This window comes from Ascaphus truei, unplaced genomic scaffold, assembly GCF_040206685.1.
Source record: "Ascaphus truei isolate aAscTru1 unplaced genomic scaffold, aAscTru1.hap1 HAP1_SCAFFOLD_1297, whole genome shotgun sequence".
Classification (NCBI taxonomy): Eukaryota; Metazoa; Chordata; class Amphibia; order Anura; family Ascaphidae; genus Ascaphus; species Ascaphus truei.
The window spans coordinates 52860-75776 of NW_027454173.1; the positions used below are offsets into that span (position 1 = coordinate 52860).

At 48.3% G+C, this 22917-nt stretch overlaps 1 protein-coding gene across 2 annotated transcripts; it reads left to right on the forward strand.

Moving 5' to 3' along the window:
- Positions 1–8044: 8044 nt before the first annotated feature.
- On the forward strand, positions 8045–12241 carry LOC142475638 (uncharacterized). 2 transcript variants are annotated; one of them, XR_012791054.1, is made up of 2 exons: positions 8045–9293; positions 11763–12241. XR_012791054.1 is itself a non-coding variant. In XM_075581415.1 (2 exons), exons 1-2 carry the CDS (start codon positions 8245–8247, stop codon positions 11787–11789), a joined length of 1059 nt encoding a protein of 352 aa, XP_075437530.1. In that variant the 5' UTR covers positions 8045–8244; the 3' UTR covers positions 11790–12241. The 2 variants fall into 2 exon arrangements, 1 of the variants encoding a protein (XP_075437530.1); XM_075581415.1 differs by having other exon boundaries at positions 8045–9276.
- The last annotated feature ends 10676 nt before the right edge of the window (positions 12242–22917 follow it).

Consider the following 22917-nt stretch of genomic DNA (forward strand, 5'->3'; position numbering starts at 1 on the left):
GAACGCTCTCGTCGCATCGCCCCTAGGGATGTGGATGATGTAAGGAACGTCCTGCAAGAGATGGAGAACGCTGGGATTGTGACGGAGTCTCTGAGTCCTTACGCCTCTCCCATAGTGGTGGTAAGGAAGAACGGATCCGGTGTAGGGATACGGCAGTTAAGATAAGACATAGAGTGGGTGACAGACAGACAGAGAGACAGAGAGACAGTGAGACGGAGAGAGAGAGATGAGGACAGAGAGAGACAGAGGACAGAGAGAGACAGAGACAGAGGACAGAGGACAGAGAGAGACAGAGGACAGAGAGAGACAGAGGACAGAGAGAGACAGAGGACAGAGAGACAGAGACCGAGGACAGAGAGACAGAGACCGAGGACATAGAGACAGAGGAGAGACAGACAGACAGATAGAGGACAGAGAGAGAGAGAGAGAGTGGGTGACAGAGAGAGAGAGTGGGTGAAGTGGGTGGGGGGTGGTTGACTGACTGACACGTGGGTGGGTGACTGACTGACACATGGGTGGGTGACTGACTGACTGATACGTGGGTGGGTGACTGACACGTGGGTGGGTGCGTGACTGACACATGGGTGGGTGACACATGGGTGGGTGACAGATAGGTGGGCGGGTGACTTGGTTGGTGTCTGTATACACACTGTCTCACACACTGCCACTGATACACACAGACACTGCGAGAGGGGCAGTCTCACACACACACACACACACACACAGACTGGGAGGGGGGCAGTCACACACACACACACACACACACTGGGAGGGGGCATCACACACACACACAGACAGTGGGAGGGGGCAGACACACACAGACTGGGAGAGGCAGTCACACACACACACTGGGAGGGGGCAACACACACACAGACTGGGAGAGGCAGTCACACACACACACACACACACTGGGAGGGGGCAACACACACACACAGTGGGAGGGAGCAGACACACACAGACTGGGAGAGGGGCAGTCACACACAAACACACACAGACACACAGACTGGGAGTGGGGCAGTCACACGCACTCACACACATAAACTAGGAGGAGGTCAGACACACACACTGGGAGGGACACACACACACCCCAGGAAGTGAGGATCCATCACCCAATTACCCCAACAATCAATAAAAAACTGGAATAATGACATCATATGCAAATCCTGTTATGTAATGTATGTTGTTGGCAGGCGTCGTGGGGCTTACCGGTGAGTGTAGTGCCACAGTACAGAGCCACTAGTAGTGAGGCTTTTCTTCACTGTCGGCAGTTTCAGTTGCCAGCTGTTTGCTGGGAGCCTTCCTTCTGGTGAATATGCGGTGACACACACACACGCACACGCACACGCTCACAAACACACACTCTGAGAAGCAGCTCAGCTCACTACATCCGCCCCCCATACTAAGCCCCGCCCCCAGCACCCTCTGACCTCCAACCGATCCCCTGCTTCTACTCTAAAGCCCCGCCCCCAGCACCCTCTGACCGCCAACCGATCCCCTGCTTCTACTCTAAAGCCCCGCCCCCAGCACCCTCTGACCTCCAACCGATCCCCTGCTTCTACTCTAAAGCCCCGTCCCCAGCACCCTCTGACCTCCGATCCCCTGCTTCTACTCTAAAGCCCCGTCCCCGGCTTTCTACTATTGAAAAAAAAAATACTAAAGGCTGCCTCCTCATGCTGCCGCCCCTGCGCACCGCCGCCGACTCGCGCACCGGACCAGGGGCAAAACCCGGGACATTTCCAGGACGGACCGTCACCCGGGACAGCCCAGAAAAAAACGGGACTGTCCCGGCAAAACCAGGACGTATGGTCACCCAGAGAGCAAGCAGCCTCTGCACTAGGCCAGAAAACCCCCTAGGCCCCAGCTAGGCCCTGAATCAGTACTTAGCTTGTGGCTGCTATAGGGAAAGGCCCTAGGATAGGGACCCTACCCCTTTAGTACTGAAGGAAGAGTGAGGGACAGAGCGGAAGCTGCATACCCCGGTGAGAGGTCTGGGACAAGGCCTACTTAATAGCGATAGAGACTGTCTTCAGGGTGGGACCACCCTATGGGACGACAGCCTCAGCGGATTCCAGGATGTCGCGGAGGAGATTGTGGATTGGCGGATCCTTTGTGAAGATATCTGCAGGCCCGGGCGCTGGAGCGCCCGGCAGGTATCGTTAATAAGTGCACCATCAAAGTATACACACATAGTGGCAGCGCTGACCACAGGACAGGGTGGGACGGGGTTGTACTGTGGACACAGTGTGGGATACACGGTGGTGGGATACTGGGATACGCCTTGCATGGTGCGTGGACATTACTCTTAGTCATAATAGAGTATAGTGCTATAGGAGGAACGCGCACAGAGGTATGCAAGGGAGACTGGTTATGGTGAAATTAAATAAGGCTTTTATTGCGCCTGTTTCCTTAACATCAGAAAACCATCCAAACAAGGGGTCAAACAAAGCTTCTATTCACTTGGGAGTATTTCTAGGGAAAACTATGTAGTCCACAACTCCCTTTAGATAAGCATGTCTCCCAGCCCCCAAACATATATCATGAAATGAGCAGATATAAAAAGTCTTATAAAGGAAAGTCATCAGTTCCTTGTAGTTGGAGGGAAAGTCTTCTCTGTTCCTGGGTTGCTACCTTTTCCTCAGGTTTGTCAGCATTCAGGTTTACAAGTTTCCCCTGTGTCTTGAAAGCAGCTCTGCTGTTTCTTCTGGCAGGCACAAGACCTCTGTCCCCATGGTCAGTCTCACAAGTTGTTAGACTCAGGCACAATCTCTCTTTCTGTTTCAAGGGCAGGCTTTTCAAAGCAACCTAATCAGGCAGGTGGTGTTTGTTAATTGACTACCAGCAGTTAACCACCACACTGCTGGATTAGAGGCATATTTCCCGAAAAGGGATAACTCCCCTGTTACATACCTCCCCTGTTTGTGGGAAGCTCGGGCTTGCCACGGCCAAAGCCCATCCTTCCACTCTCATTCTAGATATCTCTGTGACTTGAATGAGAGTGGATGAAGAGAACCCTCAGTCCCGCTGGGATCGGTGCCCTTTCTCCAGTTCATTCGTGTCTCCTCCCGAATGTGTTTGAGATCAGCACTCCTCAGTCTCTCGAGGAGGACTTTTTCTAAGTATAGTCTTTTTGCTACGTGCGCGGTTATGAGATTTCCCTCGCGTCGGGTGCTCGTTTTATTGCCGGTAGACTGTATGGCAGCGGTTGCAGAGCGTTTAAAAACAGCCCTTTGAGTTTTCCGCTCTTGAAGCTGTCTCTCTGCCATTTTCCCACTCAATGGGGTTGCTAGTTCAGCCTCTTTGGGATTAAGTTGCAAATCCACACCCACTTCCAGAGAATGTCCCATCTTTTCAGCTTCATCAGCTAAGGATTCTTCTGGTTTTGATTCAGCACGTGTACCTTCTTTTGTTGCCTGTTGAGTGGCTGAAGGTTTTGCTAGTGCTTGTTTAGGTGGTTCAAATTTTGCAACCTTGTTTTTCAGACGAGCGGTATTCCCAGCTCTCACTGTACCCTTGTCTTCATGGGATTTTGTGGCTGTGGGATACTGACGCTTAGTCAGGGTCAATACTTGTCCTTGTAGAACTGTAATCTCATCCGCGAGAGATCCCTGTTTTTTGAGTGCGTCTTGCAAGTCTCTTCTCAGGGAATTTATCTGTACACTTAGTTTTTTCTGAGCTTGCTTCCACATTTTTATTGCATTGTGAAGCACTATGAACTTCTTTGCTTGTGCCACAGTTACTTGTTTCAGTTTCTGGACCTTCTTGTGCTCCCTTTTGTGCCGAGTCACCTGGGTTCTAAGCTTGGCCTTTAGCGATGCTTTGGCGATGCTCAGGGTAGCATTCAGTTTTTCATGCTGCTTTGCGGGGACATAATGGGTAATCAGACGTTCCTGCAGCACTTGTATTTCTTTAACAGCCTGCAGATTGTCTTCCTGCAGAGTTCGCTGCTTCTCCTCGGACATCTGGAGGTGGGTACGCAGACCTTGCAGTTGGTTCTACAGTCGGTGCTCTGCTTCAAACTTCTCACCTTCTAACAGTCTATTTATTTCCTTAAGCTCGTGCAGCTTTTCATTCCTTTCCTTGACTTCGTCTGTCAAATGAAAAATGTCTTCTTCCAGTTCTAAGTTTTCACTTTTTAATCTTAAATGTTCTCCTTTTTCAGTCTTTGTACTATTCAGAGCCTCCTTGCAGTCCTCCTTCCATTTACGCACATCTGCTTTGAGAATGACAGTTTCCTGGCGTGAGACTTCCTTCTCTAGGTTGAGGGTCTGAAGCTCCTTCTGAGAGACTTTGAGATCTGTATTAAGATTGACAATAGTTTCTTTAGAAATGTCCAGCTACTCAGTGAGACTGTGTAGTTCCTTTCTGGAAACTTCCAGGTCTGTGCGGCAGCTGTTGGTCTCATGATGTGAGGCATCCAGTGCTCTGCGTAGTGTCTGAACCTCTTTCTGAGATACGTCCACCTCTGTCCGGACATTGTTGACCTCCTGTTGTGAGGCATTCAGCTCTACGCGAAGAATGTGAACCTCTTGCTGAAAGACTGTCATCTGCCTAGTGCCTCCTCATACTTCCGCTTCAGCTTAGTCATCATTTTATCAGATTGGCTTTGCTTTTCATCCATGGCGGAAATAGTAGCGTTTGCAGTATCTAGCTCAGTCTTGAGATCGTCCAATTCTGTTCCAGATTCAGAGTACATTGCGAGCACCGTCTTCTGTAACTCAGCATTATCTTCTCTCTCAAGTTTCAATTGTTCCCGAAGTAGATCACAGTCATGCCTGGCCATTTTTTATGGCTTCTTCAGGGCTGGTCAAGGGATCGTCACTCACTGGTTCTGGCTCCACTTCCCTGGGATGATTGGTTGAGGGTTTCTCACTGTTGGCACCGGACAGACACTTCTTCTGCCTTGGGCCCTCTGGATATTCGGTTATCCGCGGGACGAATTCTCCATTTTCTCTAGGCTGCAGGGCATCTCGGTCCCTCTTTCCCTCCACAGGATCTGCGGACGTGTCTGTTCCTTCGCCGGTAAGTGAAGAACCGCTTTTCTTTTTTTGCCTTTTTGTTTTGGATGACACCGTCCCCTCAGGGATACTGGGGTCTCCATCTTCATTTGAAATTTTAGCAGCGTCACTGGATCCACCTGGCTTTTCTTGCAACTGTAATAGCTGACGGAAATATTCGGTGATCTACTGCTCCCGCTCTTTCTCCTGCTGATCATATTTGTAATCATAGGGAGCGGTCTTTTCGGTTCGTGCCGAGTTCAGGCACCCCCACCATTCTTGGGGTGTTTTGTGGGTGTGACTCGGTTCGGGTTCCCCGTAAGAGATGTCTTCCTCTTTATTGGACTAGAAGGGCCACTCTTCCGTGGGGTAGGGTTCATTACAGGAACGCTGCATCTTGTCCTCCATTTTGGGGCTATCAGGTGTAATTATCTTCCTGGCCTCAGGAGGCGCTATTGCAGCTGTTGCTACTGTATTTGCTAGAACCCCCAATTGTGGTAGTCCTACAGGTGGGCATATTTTGCTTGTAGAGGTCGTAGCTCTTACAGGCATCTCTGTAGACTTTTTCTTTTTCTTGGGTAAGTTTTACAATATTAGCAGTACGGTGCACGCATTCTCTCTCTTTAGGTATACGGGATGTGCAGTTGCTAGGTAAAAACTTCTATTTGCTTACACCATTTACTTGCTAGGTGTAATCTCTCATTAGGTATGCTGGATGTGCAGTTGCTAGGTAAAAACTTCTGTTTGCTTTATACCATTTACTTGCTAGGTGCAATCCCTCCGCTTCAGCCGAATAATGTGGTTTTCTGGTTGAGTTCAGTCTCAACTTTGGGTATTATGGCATTCACTCTTCACACTTTGGGATACCTTTTACACAGCTCAGCAATTCCTTTTCCCCAGTAGGTCAATTTTATCCTCAGCACTTATTTACTGAAAATTCCCCTGCTTCAGCACAGTCTTGCATCAATTTTCACACTTTTCTGCATATACTCCATTCGCAACTGGTAGTCCTATGCGGTGTGGCAGCCTTTACTTGCAGAATCAGTACCGCTCGTGTGTCACCATCTGTATTCACTGCTTCAGTGAAACATTTGAAAACAACAAACGCCTATCCCTTTTAAGGGCTAACTTACTTCTTGAACCCTGGCTACAGCTGGAAGGAAAACCCCTATTTCAATGACCATATTACACTTTATTTGTGATAGGCAAATAAGGTTTAGCTGCTTCAGCACGGTCTCTCTCTCTCCTCTTGGAATCGGGGAAAGGGGTACATCTGTGGTTTTGTAAGTTTCAGTTCAGTGTAAATTCCCTGCCTGGGTGTGTATCACTTTAATTCTGGTCTCTGCTGCATGAGATCCTTTAATTATGTTGCTCAGGCTGTTTGTAGGCAAAAAGCACAAAAAAAAATTCACAGGCAAACTCCGGGCCCCTTTTAACTTCAAGGACCACCTCTCATCCCACTTCTGACGACCATATGTAGGAGGAACACGCACAGAGGTATGCAAGGGAGACTGGTTATGGTGAAATTAAATAAGGCTTTTATTGCGCCTGTTTCCTTAACATCAGAAAACCATCCAAACAAGGGGTCAAACAAAGCTTCTATTCACTTGGGAGTATTTCTAGGGAAAACTATAGTCCACATCTCTCTTTAGATAAGCATGTCTCCCAGCCCCCAAACATATATCACGAAATGAGCAGATATAAAAAGTCTTACAAAGGAAAGTCTTATCTGTTCCTTGTAGTTGGAGGGAAAGTCTTCTCTGTTCCTGGGTTGCTACCTTTTCCTCAGGTTTGTCAGCATTCAGGTTTAGAGGTGCTTTCCCCTGTGTCTTGAAAGGAGCTCTGCTGTTTCTTTTGGCAGGCTCAAGACCTCTGTCCCCATGGTCAGTCTCACAAGTTGTGAGACTCAGGCACAATCTCTATTTCTGTTTCAAGGGCAGGCTTTTCTAAGCAACCTAATCAGGCAGGTGGTGTTTGTTAATTGACTACCAGCAGTTAACCACCACACTGCTGGATTAGGGGCATATTTCCTGAACAGGGATAACTCCCCTGTTAAAAGCGCGTTAAGAGTTATCTATGTACAGTAAAGTCCATTTCATTTTACAAGTGTGTGTGTTCATTGTGATTGGGTCCTGTGAAGGGCTCCTCCCACTCCGTTGGGATCCCTCACAGGTGGAGGCGCTGCACGTATTGTAAGTAAATCACCCCAGGCTCTCTGTGGTGGAGGCTCAGGCTCCTGGGAGCAAACAGGTAAAAGGGCAGGTGTTCAAGGGGAAACAGGGCTACAGCTGTATGTCTTTTTCGTGCAAATTCTTGGGTTCAGGTCTTCTTCTTGGTCTGACTCTGGTTGTGCGGCTGCGCGGTCCTCACCCTGTTGTGCCCGTGCGATTGCGCGTTTATTTTTAAAGATGTCTTGGCAGTCTGTTTTTTTGGTTTTGGAGGAGGCGTGATTTTGGGCACTGGTTATATCTCTACTGTAGCTTTAGATTTTGGGTTTGCTTTAAGAGCTTCTCATTGCAGTGAGACCCTCACTTGGGTCCCCTGGGAGCGAAGCAGCCTCAGGTCACGCCTGCACAACCCTGCATGGTATCTGCGCCCCCTCGCCACGTGCCCTCAGTAGGTGGCGGACTCCATGCGCTTGTACGGCTTATTGTTTTGCTTTTTGTGCTTTTTGTACTTGTAGTTCTTTAACTTAAGCAGTTTCTTTTGGGTCTGTTCAGCGGAGCGCGTCCACTACCCCCTGCATCCCTAGCAGATCACCTCCCATGTGTAAGGTCCGGGGGAACAGCTCTCTCTAAAGGGGTTCCCCCCGCGACTTCACTTACCCCCGCTCCAGCTCTGCCTTCGCGCCGCTGCGGGCGGGATCTCCCTTCTCCTCCGCTTCCCGCGGAGGCTACTGATCTCGCACATGCGCGCGCACGGCCGAGGACTTTTACGTCCTCCCTCAGGGGGAACTCCCGCCCCCAGCTGAGGCCGCGCTCGCTTCTCCCGCGCGGCGCACACGCCTGATGTGCGTGCACCGCTCACAAGCTGCACATCTTTGGCGCCGGTTTAACCTTTTTTCTCATTTTGCTTCCCTGACTGGTTGTACTACCAGTCATCCACCTGGCTGCCTGAACATTTATTTAATTTCAATCAATATCATTAGCGCTGTTTTGCACCTTACCTTTTTTCTGTGATTGTTTGTTTTGTACAATTTGGTGTTAGCTGCTTTTATTTTATTTATATTTTATTCATTTTGAGTGTCATCATGAGCTCGCTGTTCATAAGATCTCGTCACAATGTCAATGTTGATCATATCTTTAGTGACCCTAACTCAGTCCAAGGTATAGAAAGTGTGACTGAAGATTTTCATCCAATACTTGCTCAGCTAGAAAAAACACTTATGCTAGAAAGCAAACAATGGTGGGAAGCCACCACACTGAGCAAGTATTTGGAAAATCACCGTATCCCTAGGGGGCTTAGGGTTCGGAAAAAACCCACCGGAGATGCGCATAATGAGGGCTTCATGAGGGAATGGAATGAAATATTAGACCAATGTTCGTTCTCTCTCATGAAGCTTTTGGTGCATCAACGGAGGAAAACCCTAGCCGAATTGGATGGCCATATATTAGATATGAAGATCCAATTAGATCCCTATAAAGATAACAAGGAGTTGCTCGCTCTAGAACCGACTATTAAGAAAAGGCTAGATCAGGCAGAATTAGAGATAGTTCAAATTAAACAACAAAAATTTTTTAGGGATAAACAAGACTATGACACTGGTTGTCAGAGAGATTGGGCAAAGAAATCTAAGGAGATTAATGCTATAAATGTAGATAATAAGAAACCCAATGTAACGATAGGATCCAAAGAATCCAATGCTAAAAGGAGCAGATATATACAAAAGGGAGTTAATAATGCCCCAAAAAAATCCTCTAGTAATGTACTGGTTCCCACACCGTTCGTTCCGGTTAAGCAACCTTTGCATGATAAAAATCTATATCTGCAACAAAAAAGAGCTAAGGAACGATATGATGCACTAACATTACCTCAATCAATTCCCATTCCGGTCAGCAATAGATATACACTGCTGTCGGATATAGGATCAGAGAGTGATGTGGAGAGCATCTCGTATACACCACTCCCCACACCAGCCATTAAATCAAATTTCTCTTTTTTAGAGTGGAGGAAGGAAAGAGATCACATCTTCCCAGAGGTGGAAATAATCAAACATGTATCAGAAATCCAACCTCCACTAAACTACAAAAAAAGAAAGACAGGACCCGAGGGAGAAGAGGAGGTACTAGTAGAAATCGGGTAAAAACTACAAAAGAGTATCCGAATATCTTTAATATAAGTCAGTACCAGCTCACCGATATTGAGAAAAAAGTACTCAACAAAGGGCTTAAGTTTGCTCCAGTCTGTGGACCAAATAGTTTTAATCTCTACATAGATGTTCACAAATTTGCCCGCAAACTCGCCCTGAAAAAATATTTTGCTAGGGATAAAATTACTAACCAAACCAATCCCATTCAAGAGGTACGCAGCACTGCGGAGCCTCAAGAAAAGATTTTTAAAAAAGCATCCACGTTCTATCCAAAGTTCGCGCAAGGACATCTAGTAAGCTCCTTTGTAGAAATGGTCAGCATGGATCTAGAGAACTCATGTAGAACATACAAAATCAAAAAAGATAATTTTAATATTAAAGAAAAAGAGGCAGTCCAAGATCTAGAGAATAATGACTCGATTGTTATCAAATCGGCTGATAAGGGTGGGGGTATTGTGGTCATGGACAAAGAGTATTATCTAAAAGAGTCCATGAGATTACTGGGAGATGAGACCACATACCTCCCCCTTAACAGTGACCCTTTGGTACATTTCAAAGCCGAACTGGGAGAATTGCTGACTTCTGGTGTAGATAGTGGGGCATTATGTGAGGATGAGTTTAAATTTCTATCTGTTCAGTTTCCACGTACACCGTTATTTTACTTTATACCTAAAATACACAAACATTTAACTGCACCTCCGGGGAGACCTATTATTTCTGGTATTTCTTCCCTCACTTCAAATCTTTCACAATTTATAGATCACCATCTTCAACCTATAGTCACCGGTGGTAGATCCTATTTGCGAGACACGACACATACGCTACAAATTTTAAAAGATCTGAAATGGCAGCAAGGATACATTCTTGCGACAGCGGATGTAACATCCTTATACACAGTTATTGACCATCATCAAGGATGCCAGGCCGTGTCTCGCAAACTGGAACACTCCAGTGGCTATTCACGCACTAAGAGGGATTTCCTGATGGAAAGTATTTGGTTTATCTTAACACACAATTACTTTACCTTCAATTCCCACTATTACATTCAGAAATGTGGTACCGCCATGGGTACGAGGTTTGCTCCTAGTTATGCCAACTTATTTATGGATAGTTGGGAGGAGGAGTTCATTTGGAACAACTGTCCACTAGGAGCAAGCCTGGTGCTCTGGCGGCGCTACATTGACGATGTGATTTTCATTTGGTCAGGCACTCAGGATTCTTTAAATGATTTTTGCACATATTTAAATCACAATCACCTTAATTTAAAATTCACCTGTAGTTTTAGTACTGAACACATTGACTTTTTGGACCTCCACATATATGTCAAAGATGATATATTGCACACAAAAACCTTTTTCAAGCCTGTGCAGGCAAATAACTATGTGCGCGCGGATAGTCACCATAATCCACAGTGGCTGCGAAACATTCCAAAGGGACAATTGGTACGTCTGAAACGTAACTGTTCAGAAGACGAGATTTTTAAGAAACAAGCAGAAGATCTAAAACAAAAATTCATTAATAGAAAATATCGAGAGGTTGAATTAAATGAGGCTTTTGATCAGGTAAATGAGATAAATAGGGACACTTTACTTCAATATGAGGTCAAAAAGAAGGAAACAATAAATACACGTCACAACCAGGTAGCGTTCATCACTCAATACAATGAGATGGCGCCAAAAATTAAACAAATTATAAATAAGCATTGGCCTATTTTATTACAAGATGAAATATTGGCAGATATCCTTCCAAAAAAAGCCAATATTATATTTTCTAAGGCAAATAACTTAAAATTTAAATTAGCCCCCAGTTGTCCGGTGAACCAAAAAAAGCAGAAACTAGGAGGGAATGTAAAAGGTTTCTTCACCTGTGCAAAATGCGTAGCATGTTCATTTAGTAAAAACTCAAAAAAATTTACATCTAGTGTTACTAATAAGAGTTACCCTATATATAATTTCATCAACTGCCACTCTACATATGTTATATATTTATTGCAATGCCCTTGTGGCTTGCAATATGTGGGCAGAACAGGGAGAACATTCCAGAGACGTGTCTATGAGCATATTTACAACATTAAAAAGGGCTTAGTGACACATAGTGTCTCACACCATTTCTCTCTGTACCATGATCAAAATCCCAAGGGTCTTATCTGTCAGGCAATTGAACAAGTTGATGTTAACCCCAGAGGGGGGAGTAGACTCCAGCAGGCCAGTATACGTGAGGCTTACTGGATATATGAACTTAAAACTCTCTCCCCTAAAGGAATGAATATCGATTTTGAACTCAAAGCCTTTTTATAATTATTTATTTGCGTCATTCTATTTTAAGTCATTAATTCATTGTTCTGCCATTGTATATTTTTAATGTCTTTTTAAATGTCTTTTTAAATGTTTTTAATGTTTTTCCTCTCTTTTTTCTGTTATCCCAATTAATGTTATATGTTTGTAATGTATGTTGATTAGCAACAGGCCTTTGTTCATGTGCTGTGATCTATTAGCCCTAAGTGGGGTTAATGCCATCCAATTAACCAACCAGGACTTTGGACTGATGGTATATATACCATGGAGACTATTAGACAAGCACATCCCTTGAAAAAGTACGCGCATGCGTACGAAACGCGTTGGGAAGTTCCAAGTTTTTAGAGTGTTTCACTGTGTGGAAGAAGTCTGCAGTTCCTAAGGAGAAATCTGCAGTCTCTGAAAAGTGTTTTAAAACCGGTGCGGCGATATTGCGGCTGCTGAGGAGGACTGGAGGACTGGAGACCTGTGAGCCGGTGGAGAAATTACAACGGAGGTGACGTCACGTCCGCCCAGAGGTCCCGTCATCTGAGTCACCAGCCTGGCATTCCAGTCACGTGTAGACGCCAGCCCAAGTGCTCCGGTCGCCATCTTGAGAGCCCAGCTGCACGCACCAGATCATTGCCTGTACCCTTCCAGCATTCTGTGAGTAGGGTTGTAATTTTACCCCCCCGGATGCGGTTCATGCACTTTCCACACAAATAAATTGCTTTTTATTAATATTTAGGCCGTGCTATTGTTTCATGTTTGTATGTCTTGTTTGTCATTATCTGTAAATTATCTGTGCATTTTCCCCCCCCCCCCCCTGTGTTGATTTACTGCACCATTATCTTTTTCTTTTCTTTTTCCACATATACACTGCTGAGTTGAAATCATCACTATTCAGCATCCCAAGGACTGTATTTGGACTGTCACACCCTCCACTGGTCTGGTATTTACCCCCCTTTGGCGCCGGTTTAACCTTTTTTCTCATTTTGCTTCCCTGACTGGTTGTACTACCAGTCATCCACCTGGCTGCCTGAACATTTATTTAATTTCAATCAATATCATTAGCGCTGTTTTGCACCTTACCTTTTTTCTGTATCTACAGTAGAGGCAACGTTTATTCTAACATTTGCCGTAAACTAGCCGGGTTACATTCTGGGTATGTGCTGGGTGTGTGCTGGGTGTGTGCTGGGTGTGTGCTGGGTGTGTGCTGGGTGTGTGCTGGGTGTGTGCTGGGTGTGTGCTGGGTGTGTGCTGTGTATGTTCTGGGCTAGTTTGAGGCACGTTTAAGGCATTTCTGCATTGACTAACGACCCATAGGATTAACACAGCAGGGATCCCTGGCAGTCCAATTCAGTTTGAATGGGACTGCCAGGGACTCCCGCTGTTAATCTGATAGGCCATTAATCAATGCAGAAATGCTGGGGCTAGTTTAAGGAAATGTATTCACAATGTACCTGGGTGTTTCCTGGTTTTTTTGGGGAATTGCCACTGGTTTTTGTTCGAATAAGAGTTGCCTCTACTGTAGTACAGCTGTGGTAAGTCTCCCTACCAATCCCTATCTTCCCTGGGGTCGCTCCCTCGTTACTCCCCCTCTCCCTATTGGTCCTTCCTTCTACTTATACCTTGCTCAGCCATTCATTCTTTGGCTGAGCATAGCTTTGTATGACCTGTGTTAACCACGGTCGTGCCTGCCTCAGTTCCTGTCTCTTTGTCTCCTTAGTGATCCCTTGCGTACCGAACCGGCCTGGCTGTGGATCCGCTCTGGTCTTCTACCCTTGGTTTGTATCCTGACCTCCTGGACTCCCTGACCCCTTCACCTCGGTTTGCGGATTCCGACCTACCTCCCGGCTTTGTACCCCAGGCTCTCGGTACCACCTATCTTCTGGAATCTCCCTTCTCGTCTGGCGAGTATCTTACTTTATCTTATACTCCCAGACGGTTCCAGATGCCTATTTTCCACTTTCCAGGCGTATCTCCGTAGCTGTGGGTGCAGTTTGTTACCCATCTCGTCTCAGTTTCGGGGTCCCTCCTTGTCCGTGGTGAGCACAGCGTAACATTATGCTCAGCCCCACAGACATGGACCCCGAAGAGGTTGAGCAACCAAGCCCCATGCAGCGACTTCTCCAGCTAGAGGCGCAGCTTGCCTCCATGACGCAGGAGCTCTCTAGACTCTCCTCGTTGCAGCCTTCTCCAGGCTCCTCTGCCATGGCAGCTGTGGCGTTTCCCTCCCCGGGTCTTCCCGTGGCTGTAGATCCTCGTCTCCCGGCTCCCAACCGCTATGCAGGGGATCCCCATGAGTGCAGAGGGTTTCTTAATCAGTGCGAGATGCAATTTGTATTATCCCCTTTGCGCTTCCCCACTGCTCGTTCAAAGGTGGCCTATATTATGTCTCTCTTGAACGGAAAGGCCCTAGCCTGGGCATCCCCCATCTGGGAGCGGGAGCCTGCCATGACGCATGACTATTCTCGCTTTCTTCGAGAATTCAGGCAAGTATTTGATACGCCTGGTCGTCAAATTATGGCAGATTCTTCTCTCTTCCATATTTCCCAGGGTACTCGTCCTGTCGCCGAGTATGCTTTGGACTTCCGGACCATCGCGGCGGAGACCTCCTGGAATGATGGCTCACTGTCAGCAGCCTTTTGGCAGGGTCTGTCGGATGACATCAAGGACCAGCTGGCCACTATGGAGAGACCCACCAGATTGGAGGATCTTATTGCGGTCTGCATCCGCGTGGCCCAGCGGCTACGAGAGAGGAGACTTGAACGCGCTCTTCCTCGAACCAACTCCTCCCGATCTTCCAGCCGCAGTCTCGTCCATCACGTCCCCCAACCCATGGATGAGCCCGAACCGATGCAGCTCGGAGGTCATCGTCTATCCGCGTCTGAGAGACAGCGCCGACGGGATGGTGGACTGTGCCATTACTGCGGTCATCCCGGTCATCTGCTGGTAAGCTGTCCTCTGCGACCGGGAAACGCCAGAACCCAATAAGGTATGAGAGGGTCTCGTTGGGTATAATCTCTTCTCCTCTTTCTTCTTCTAAAGTACTTCCCAATCGTATAATGCTGCCTATTTCTCTGGCCTGGAATATCTCCCTGATCCCCGCCTCTGCATTTATAGATTCTGGGTCTCAGGGGAACTTTATTGATCAGAGTTTTGCCTATAGGAATGGGATTCCCTTTCAATCTAAGGCTGTTCCAGTTGGTCTGGAGGCCATAGACGGGCGTCCACTCCAACCAGCCTTTAATTCTCTGGAGACTTGTTCTCTATCCCTCTCCACGGAGGACGGTCACCAAGAGAAGATTATCTTGGACGTGATTCATACTCCATCGGTAGATGTAATTCTAGGACTCGCCTGGCTGCAACTTCATAACCCACAATTAGATTGGGTTGTTAAGGAGCCCATACGATGGAGCCCCCAGTGCCTTAAGACCTGTCTTCCCCCCCAAACGGACGTTAGCCGGAGTGGAAGAATCCGCAGAGTATAAAACATCCCTTCCAACGGTCTACTGGGACCTGGCGGATGTTTTTGATAAGGTCCGTTCTGAAGTATTACCTCCCCAGAGAGACTTTGACTGTCCTATTGAGCTTCTTCCCGGTGCTACCTTACCCAAAAGCCGTTCTTACCCCCTATCCATACCTGAGACCAAGGCCATGACCGAGTATATCCAGGATAATTTGAGGAAGGGTTTCATCCGCAATTCTTCATCTCCAGCTGGAGCTGGATTTTTTTTGTTAAGAAAAAGGATGGTTCCTTGCGCCCCTGTATTGACTACAGAGGTCTTAACAAAATTACGATCAAGAACCGTTACCCCCTGCCACTTATTTCCGAACTCTTCGATCGTTTACAGGGGGCAACAATTTTTTCCAAACTTGATCTCCACGGAGCCTATAACCTTGTCCGCATCCGTCAGGGCGACGAATGGAAGACCGCCTTTAACACCCGGGATGGGCATTATGAATATCTAGACATGCCTTTCGGCCTGTGCAATGCCCCGGCGGTTTTCCAGGAGTTTGTCAACGAGATTTTCCGTGATCTCCTCGACAGTTTCGTTATCGTATACCTTGACCATATCCTTATTTTTTCCAAATCCCTCTCTGACCACATTCAACACACCAAGATAGTCTTTTCCCGTCTTCGGGAGAACAATCTCTATGCTAAACTAGAGAAATGTTCTTTTCATCTTTCTTCCATTCCCTTTCTTGGGTATATCATTTCTAGCAGTGGCTTCTCTATGGACCCAGTCAAACTCAAGGCTGTCTTAGAATGGCCACAACCCACTTCCCTGAAAGCCATACAGAGATTCTTGGGATTTACGAATTACTATCGTAAATTCATCAAGAATTTTTCTTCTACCGTGGCCCCCATTACTGCCCTCACCGAAAAGGGAGCTAACACATCAGTCTGGTCTCCTGTAGCTCTCCAAGCTTTCGACTCCCTCAAAAAATCTTTTGCTTCTGCTCCTATTTTGCATCACCCTGATCCCGGGCTCCCCTTTACCCTGGAGGTAGACGCATCCGACGTCGGTGCTGGCGCCATTCTCTCTCAGAGACAGTCCCCACAGGCCAAACTTCATCCCTGTGGATGAAAAAAAAATTTCAAAAAAAATTTCTTCGGCAGAACGGAACTATGACGTCGGAAACAGAGAGCTATTGGCTATTAAACTCGCCCTTCAGGAATGGAGACATCTTCTGGAGGGAACGGAGACCACCATTTCGATCTTTACTGATCATAAAAACTTACTTTACATTGAGAGTGCACGTCGCCTTGGGGCGCGTCAGGCTCGATGGTCTCTTTTTTTTCGAGATTTAATTCTCATATCTTACATTCCTGGTTCAAAGAATCAAAAGGCAGACGCAATTTCACGTAAATTCCTGTTTGAGGATAATTCTGAGGTTATCTCCGAAACAATATTACCCTCCAAATATATTGTTTCGGCCAACTCTTTTGATATCCTGGATCAGGTCATGGCAGTAGTCTAATCTCCCGAGGGGCCTTAAGGTGGCGGTCGGCCGTCTGTATGCAGCTTCACGCTTCCTTAAGAAGATTCTTGAGTGGGGTCATTCTTCTAGGTCAGCCGGTCATCCAGGCATTAGCAGGACTTCTGACCTAATTGGTCGTACCTTTTGGTGGCCAAGCATGTTGCAGGACATTTCAGAGTACGTAAAAACTTGTCCAATCTGTGCCCAGGTTAAGACCGCTCGTAAAAAGCCGTACGGCCTTATACAACCCCTCCCTATACCAGAACGCCCATGGTGTCATCTGTCCATGGACTTTGTGGTGGAACTTCCAACCTCTAAAGGGATGAACACCATTTTGGTTGTCGTGGATCGTTTTTCCAAACAGGCCCATTTCATTCCTCTCAAAGGCCTTCCCAATTCCCCTACCCTGGCAGACATTTTTGTTAAGGAAATATTCCGCATTCACGGAGTTCCCCTTTCCATCGTATCCGATCGAGGTACACAATTTGTCTCAAAATTTTGGCGAGCTTTCGCTCGCAGGATGGATATCCCCCTCCATTTTTCGTCCGGGTATCATCCCAAAACTAATGGGCAAACCGAGAGAACGTAACCAAACTCTGGAGCAATACCTCCGATGCTTCATCGCAGACAGCCAAGACAATTGGGTAGATTGATTTCCGTGGGCAGAGTTCTCCCATAACTCTCCCATAACTCTTTAAAGAACAGCTCCACGTTGAAATCCCCTTTTTTCATTAATTATGGTTTTCACCCGGGTCAGCTGCCCATCACCTCAGTTCCTTCCGGGGTTCCAGCGACCGATGACCGAATCAAGGATCTTCAGGAATCATGGAAAAGGATCCAAGAGGCTTTGAGAAATGCAACCCATAGACAAAAGGCACAGGCAGATCGTCACCGTCGTCAGGCACCAGTCTTCAAACCAGGGGATAAGGTCTGGCTCTCCTCCAAGGACATTAGACTGAAGACTCTAAGCCACAAACTGGCTCCCAGGTTCTTGGGTCCATTCTCAGTAATAGAACGGATCAATCCTGTGGCATATCGTGTGGAACTTCCTCCATCCATGAGGATACCCTCCGTGTTCCACGTGTCACTGCTGAAACCTGTGTCCCAGAGTCCACGGTTCCATAGGACACCGATTGACTCTAAACCAGTCATAGTTCAGGGGCAGGAAGAGTTCGAAATCCAGTCTATTCTGGATTCCAGGAGGACGAGGGGTTCGGTGCAGTACCTGGTTCACTGGAAGGGCTTTGGCCCAGAAGAAAGATCTTGGGTACCCTACCATCAAATACATGCCCCCAGACTGCTGAGACTCTTTCACTCCAAATTTCCCCAAAAGCCATATTGGAGTCATCCTGAGGCCGCTCCTCAAGGGGGGGTACTGTAAGGTTCGGGGGAACACCTCTCTCTAAAGGGGTTCCCCCCACGACTTCACTTACCCCCGCTCCAGCTCTGCCTTCGCGCCGCCGCGGGCGGGATCTCACTTCTCCTCCGCTTCCCGCGGTGGCTACTGATCTCGCGCACGGCCGAGGACTTTTACATCCTCCCTCAGGGAAAACTCCCGCCCCCAGCTGAGGCCGCGCGCGCCTCTCCTGCGCGGCGCACACGCCTGATGCGCGTGCACCACTCACAAGCTGCACATCTAGTACAGCTGTGGTAAGTCTCCCTACCAATCCCTATCTTCCCTGGGGTTGCTCCCTCGTTACTCCCCCTCTCCCTATTGGTCCTTCCTCCTACTTATACCTTGCTCAGCCATTCATTCTTTGGCTGAGCATAGCTTTGTATGACCTGTGTTAACCACGGTCGTGCCTGTCTCAGTTCCTGTCTCTTTGTCTCCTTAGTGATCCCTTGCGTACCGAACCGGCTTGGCTGTGGATCCGCTCTGGTCTTCTACCCTTGGTTTGTATCCTGACCTCCTGGACTCCCCGACCCCTTCACCTCGGTTTGCGGATTCCGACCTACCTCCCGGCTTTGGACCCCAGGCTCTCGGTACCACCTATCTTCTGGAATCTCCCTTCTCGTCTGGCGAGTATCTTACTTTATCTTATACTCCCAGACGGTTCCAGATGCCTATTTTCCACTTTCCAGGCGTGTCCCCGTAGCTGTGGGTGCAGTTTGTTACCCATCTCACCTCAGTTTCGGGGTCCCTCCTTGTCCGTGGTGAGCACAGCGTAACACCATGCCAATATTAATGGTTGTGGGATATTTGTTTCAGAGAGTCCAAGATCAATAATTTTTTATTATTAGTGACACTGTTGCTTTAAATTTGGGGCACCTGTAAAGCTGGCCCCACATCAGATGAGGATATGGAAAGGCAGCGTCTGTAGGTCTGTGCAGCCCTTATTCCAATGTCTTTAATTCAGTCAGTGCCTGTAGCTGTAATGTAGTGGTGATCTTTTTGTGAAGAATCGCCATCCTGGCTGCCGTGGACCGTCTCCTCACCTTGCTGGCCCTTCCGCGACGGACACCCAGGATGCGCACTCGTCCGGTTTCGTGCGCGCGGATCTTGCACGGTCGGATCCTGCTTCCGCGGATCCTGGCCCCGCCCCCCGCTCTGACGCACGATGGGTGCGTTCGGCCAGCCTCCCCGCTGACGCGTGGTCCAAGCTCCGCCCCCGCTCTAATGAAGGACAGGACCGGCGTGGGAGTGCCGTGCATTCTAGGCTCCGCTCCCTGACCTCCGTGACGCGCGCGGGTCGGCGTGCGATCGGTCCCGCCTCCATTCCTGATCAGGCTGCATCATAGGGCACACCTGTGTGCACCAGCAGCCTATTGAATTCTTACTTCCTGGTTCCGCCCTGGCTTGCTATTGGAGGGTCCTCCTATTTATACCTTCCTGTTGCATTCTATCTTTGCTGAGCATTGTCTTGTGTGACGCCGTGTCTTGCTGCATTCCAGTTCTTGAGACCTGATTAATCTCTTGTTGGCTGACCCTGCTTGTACCTTGGACTCCGCTTCTCTCCCTCCCTGAACCGGCTTGTATGACCATTCTCGAGTCCTGACCTTGGCTAAGTACCCCGACTATCCGATACTCTCCAGTCCTGACCTTGGCTAAGTACCCCGACGATCCGATATTCTCCAATCCTGAACCTAGCTACGCACCCCGACGGTCCGCTACTCTCCGCTCCTGAACTTGGCAAGTACCCACTACTCTCACATCTCCAATCCTGACTTGGCTTGAACGCCTGCGTGGTTGGCGTTACTCAATTCCCTGCCTCAGCACCGCGGTCGCGCTTCGTTTGTGGTGAGCTACACGTTACACTCTTACCACTAGGCTCCTTATCTCCCCTTGTGCTGGAGCTGCACGTTTCAGCCTCTGTGCTGTATTTTTAATGGTTGTGGGATATTTTATTTCAAAAAGTCCAAGATCAATAATCTTTTGTTATTAGTGCCACTGTTGTTTTAACTTTGAGGCACCTGCTGAGTTGGTCCACCCTTGGTAACTATAAGGAAGTATGGAGAGAATCCAGTTGACTCGTGGCGGGTACAGTTGTACGCGTGTACCAAGGCCTCCACGTGTCGACTCCATTCGGTCTTCTGAGCACCCTTCAGGCTTCCTAACATGTCCAACAGTGACCTGTTGAACCGTTCTGGCAAAGCGTCTCCTTCAGGATGGTAGAGTCGTCCGGGATTTAGCAATGTTCAGCATTTGAGCAATTCCCGGATCAGAGTGCTCTCAAAATCCCGGCCCTGATCAGAGTGTGTTACGCCGGTGCTGCCCGCAGACCAGACCCGTCCCCTGAGCTGAAGGGGGAAGTGGTAATACACGCACCCACAGCAAAGGGAGCGTGTCCGGAGTGTGGTATGAAGCGTTGCCAGGCCAGGTGTAGTAAGGTAGACAATACTTGCCGGTACCGGTTGTAGAGATAGAGTGAATGATGCCTTGCCGAAGTCAGGGAGTGGAGAGTGGAGATAGGTCGTAGTCCAAGCCGTGTTCAAGGGGTTACCAGAGTGAGCGTTGTCCAAGGAGTGCCGAGATCGAGAGCCAGAGGGGGTAGTCGTACAAGCTGCGTCAGAACCTGTGAAAACACTGAGAGAATCCAGAAGTACTTCCATACAGAGACTATGTCGAGCAAAGACTGAGAGCAGATAGGAGCTAGATAAAGCAGGAAGGTCCAATTAGGAACGGAGGCGGGACAGGAAGAGCTACAGGGAGACACTGCAGATTGGTGCAGGCATAACAGACCAGGTGAGTCTTGTTAGTAACCTGAGTATGCCCGTGCAGTGTGCGGGGGCGGAGCCTGAGGTCCGGGGGACGGGAAGAAGAGTGTGCAGACTGAGCATGCTCCGTAACTCGTGTACGTGTGTGACCCGAGCCAGTGGATGGTGCAGGTGTGCGTGCAGGAGGGCGCGGGCGCGCCCGGCGCTGAGCAGAGGAATCGCCAAGGGGAGTGATCCCGCGACGGCGGCAGGGGCGAGGAGCCGTGGAGGCCGGTAAGGCAGGATTGTTTTGTGTGTCCAGGGGCTCCCTGCGGGGAGGGAGTGCTCTGTGTGGGAGCGAGGAGAATGCCGATTCCTGACAGTACCCCCCTCTTCAGGAACGGCCTCAGGACGGTCCAATAACGGTTACTCTGGAAACTTTTTCCTGAAGGACTTAAGAAGGGCCGGGGCTTGAATGTCCTTTGAAGGTACCCAGGATCTCTCTTCAGGGCCAAAGCCCTTCCACTGCACCAAGAACTGGAGCTGACCCCTGGATAGGCGAGAATCCAAAAAAGAGTGAACTTCGTTCCTCGTTATTTTGTACAGTAATGGGATCCGGTTTACGAGTCTGATCCGGAAAGAAGTGACTGGAGATAAATGGTTTTAAGAGGGACACATGAAAGACATTGGGAATCTTCATACTGGGTGGTAGTTGGAGCCGGAATGCCACGGGATTGATTTGTTCACATATAGGGAAGGGACCCAGGAACTTAGGTGCCAGTTTAGGAGATGGTACCTTGAGGTGGATATTCCTAGAGGATAGCCATACCAAATCCCCTGGTTTGTAACTGGGCGCCGAACGATGACGACGATCGGCCTGTAGTTTCGATCTGCGGGAGGAGTTGAGAAGGGTAGACTGAATCCTGGACCATGCGGTTTGGAGGGAAGAAATGCGTTCATCTACTGCTGGTACTCCAGAAGGAATGTTGGGGATGGGAAGACAGGGAGGGTGGAACCCATAATTTATAAAGAAGGGCAACTCCCGGGTGGACTCGTTTTTTGCAGAATTGACAGCATACTCTGCCCAAGAGAGGAGTTGAGCCCAATCATCCTGGAAATCGGATATAAAACATCTCAGGTACTTCTCCAGGGATTGATTGATTCTCTCCGTTTGTCCATTGGACTGAGGATGATAGGCGGAAGAGAAAGAAGAAGAGATGCACAATCTCTTCGTGAAAGCTCTCCAAAATTTGGATACGAACTGAGAACCTCTGTCAGAAACAATGGACGAAGGGATCCCATGAATCCGGAAAATCTGCTCCGTAAAGATATCAGCAAGGGCGGGGGAGGTGGGTAATCCTTTAAGTGGAATGAAAGGGGACATCTTCGAGAACCTGTCCACGACCACCAAGATAGTGTTCATTCCTCTGGACCTGGGCAACTACACGATGAAGTCCATAGAAATGTGGGACCAGGGGCGGTCGGGAACTGGAAGGGGTAACAGAAAACCCTGAGGCTTTTGACGGAGAGTCTTGCTTTGAGCGCACGTGGGGCATGCGCGGGTAAACTCCAGAATATCTTGAGACATCCTTGGCCACCAGAAATTCCGACGAATGAGATCAGTAGTCTTCTTAAAACCTGGATGACCTGCAGATTTAGAGGAGTGACCCCAAGACAGGACCTCTGGAACAAATTTGGATGGTACAAAGTGTTTGTTGTCGGGAACGACCAAGTCCTTGGGAATGCGTCTCTTGGAGTGCAAAATCTTGTCAAGATTCTTGAAAGAAGACGTGGCGAGAATGTTCTCTTGTGGAAGGATAGTCTCCAAAGATTCCTCTGGCCTCTCTTCAGAAGAATGTATTCGGGAGAGTGCGTCTGCCTTTACGTTCTTGGTCCGGGAATATAGGAAAGGTGAAAATCGAATCGAGAAAAAAAAAGAGCCCAACGAGCCTGTCGTGGACCAAGGCGTTGAGCGTTCTCTATGTAAAGAAGGTTCTTGTGGTCCGTGAGAATAGTAAACGGCTCTTTCGACCCCTCTAGCAGGTGTCTCCACTCTTGAAGAGCCATCTTCACGGCCAGAAGTTCCCTGTTACCCACGTCATAGTTCCTCTCGGCAGACGAGAATTTCTTGGAAAAATATGCACAGGGATGTAACTTATCTTGGGGCGTGGGTCTCTGGGAAAGAACGGCACCAGCGCCGCAATCAGAAGCGTCGACC

What these genes read in the sequence shown, in the direction of transcription:
- LOC142475638 (XM_075581415.1), top strand. Translation starts at nt 8,245, where the DNA reads ATGAGCTCGCTGTTCATAAGATCTCGTCACAATGTCAATGTTGATCAT. An exon ending in GACCCGAGGGAGAAGAGGAG is followed by an intron (nt 9,277 to 11,762) that starts GTACTAGTAGAA and finishes TATGTTGATTAG; the next exon opens with CAACAGGCCTTTGTTCATGT.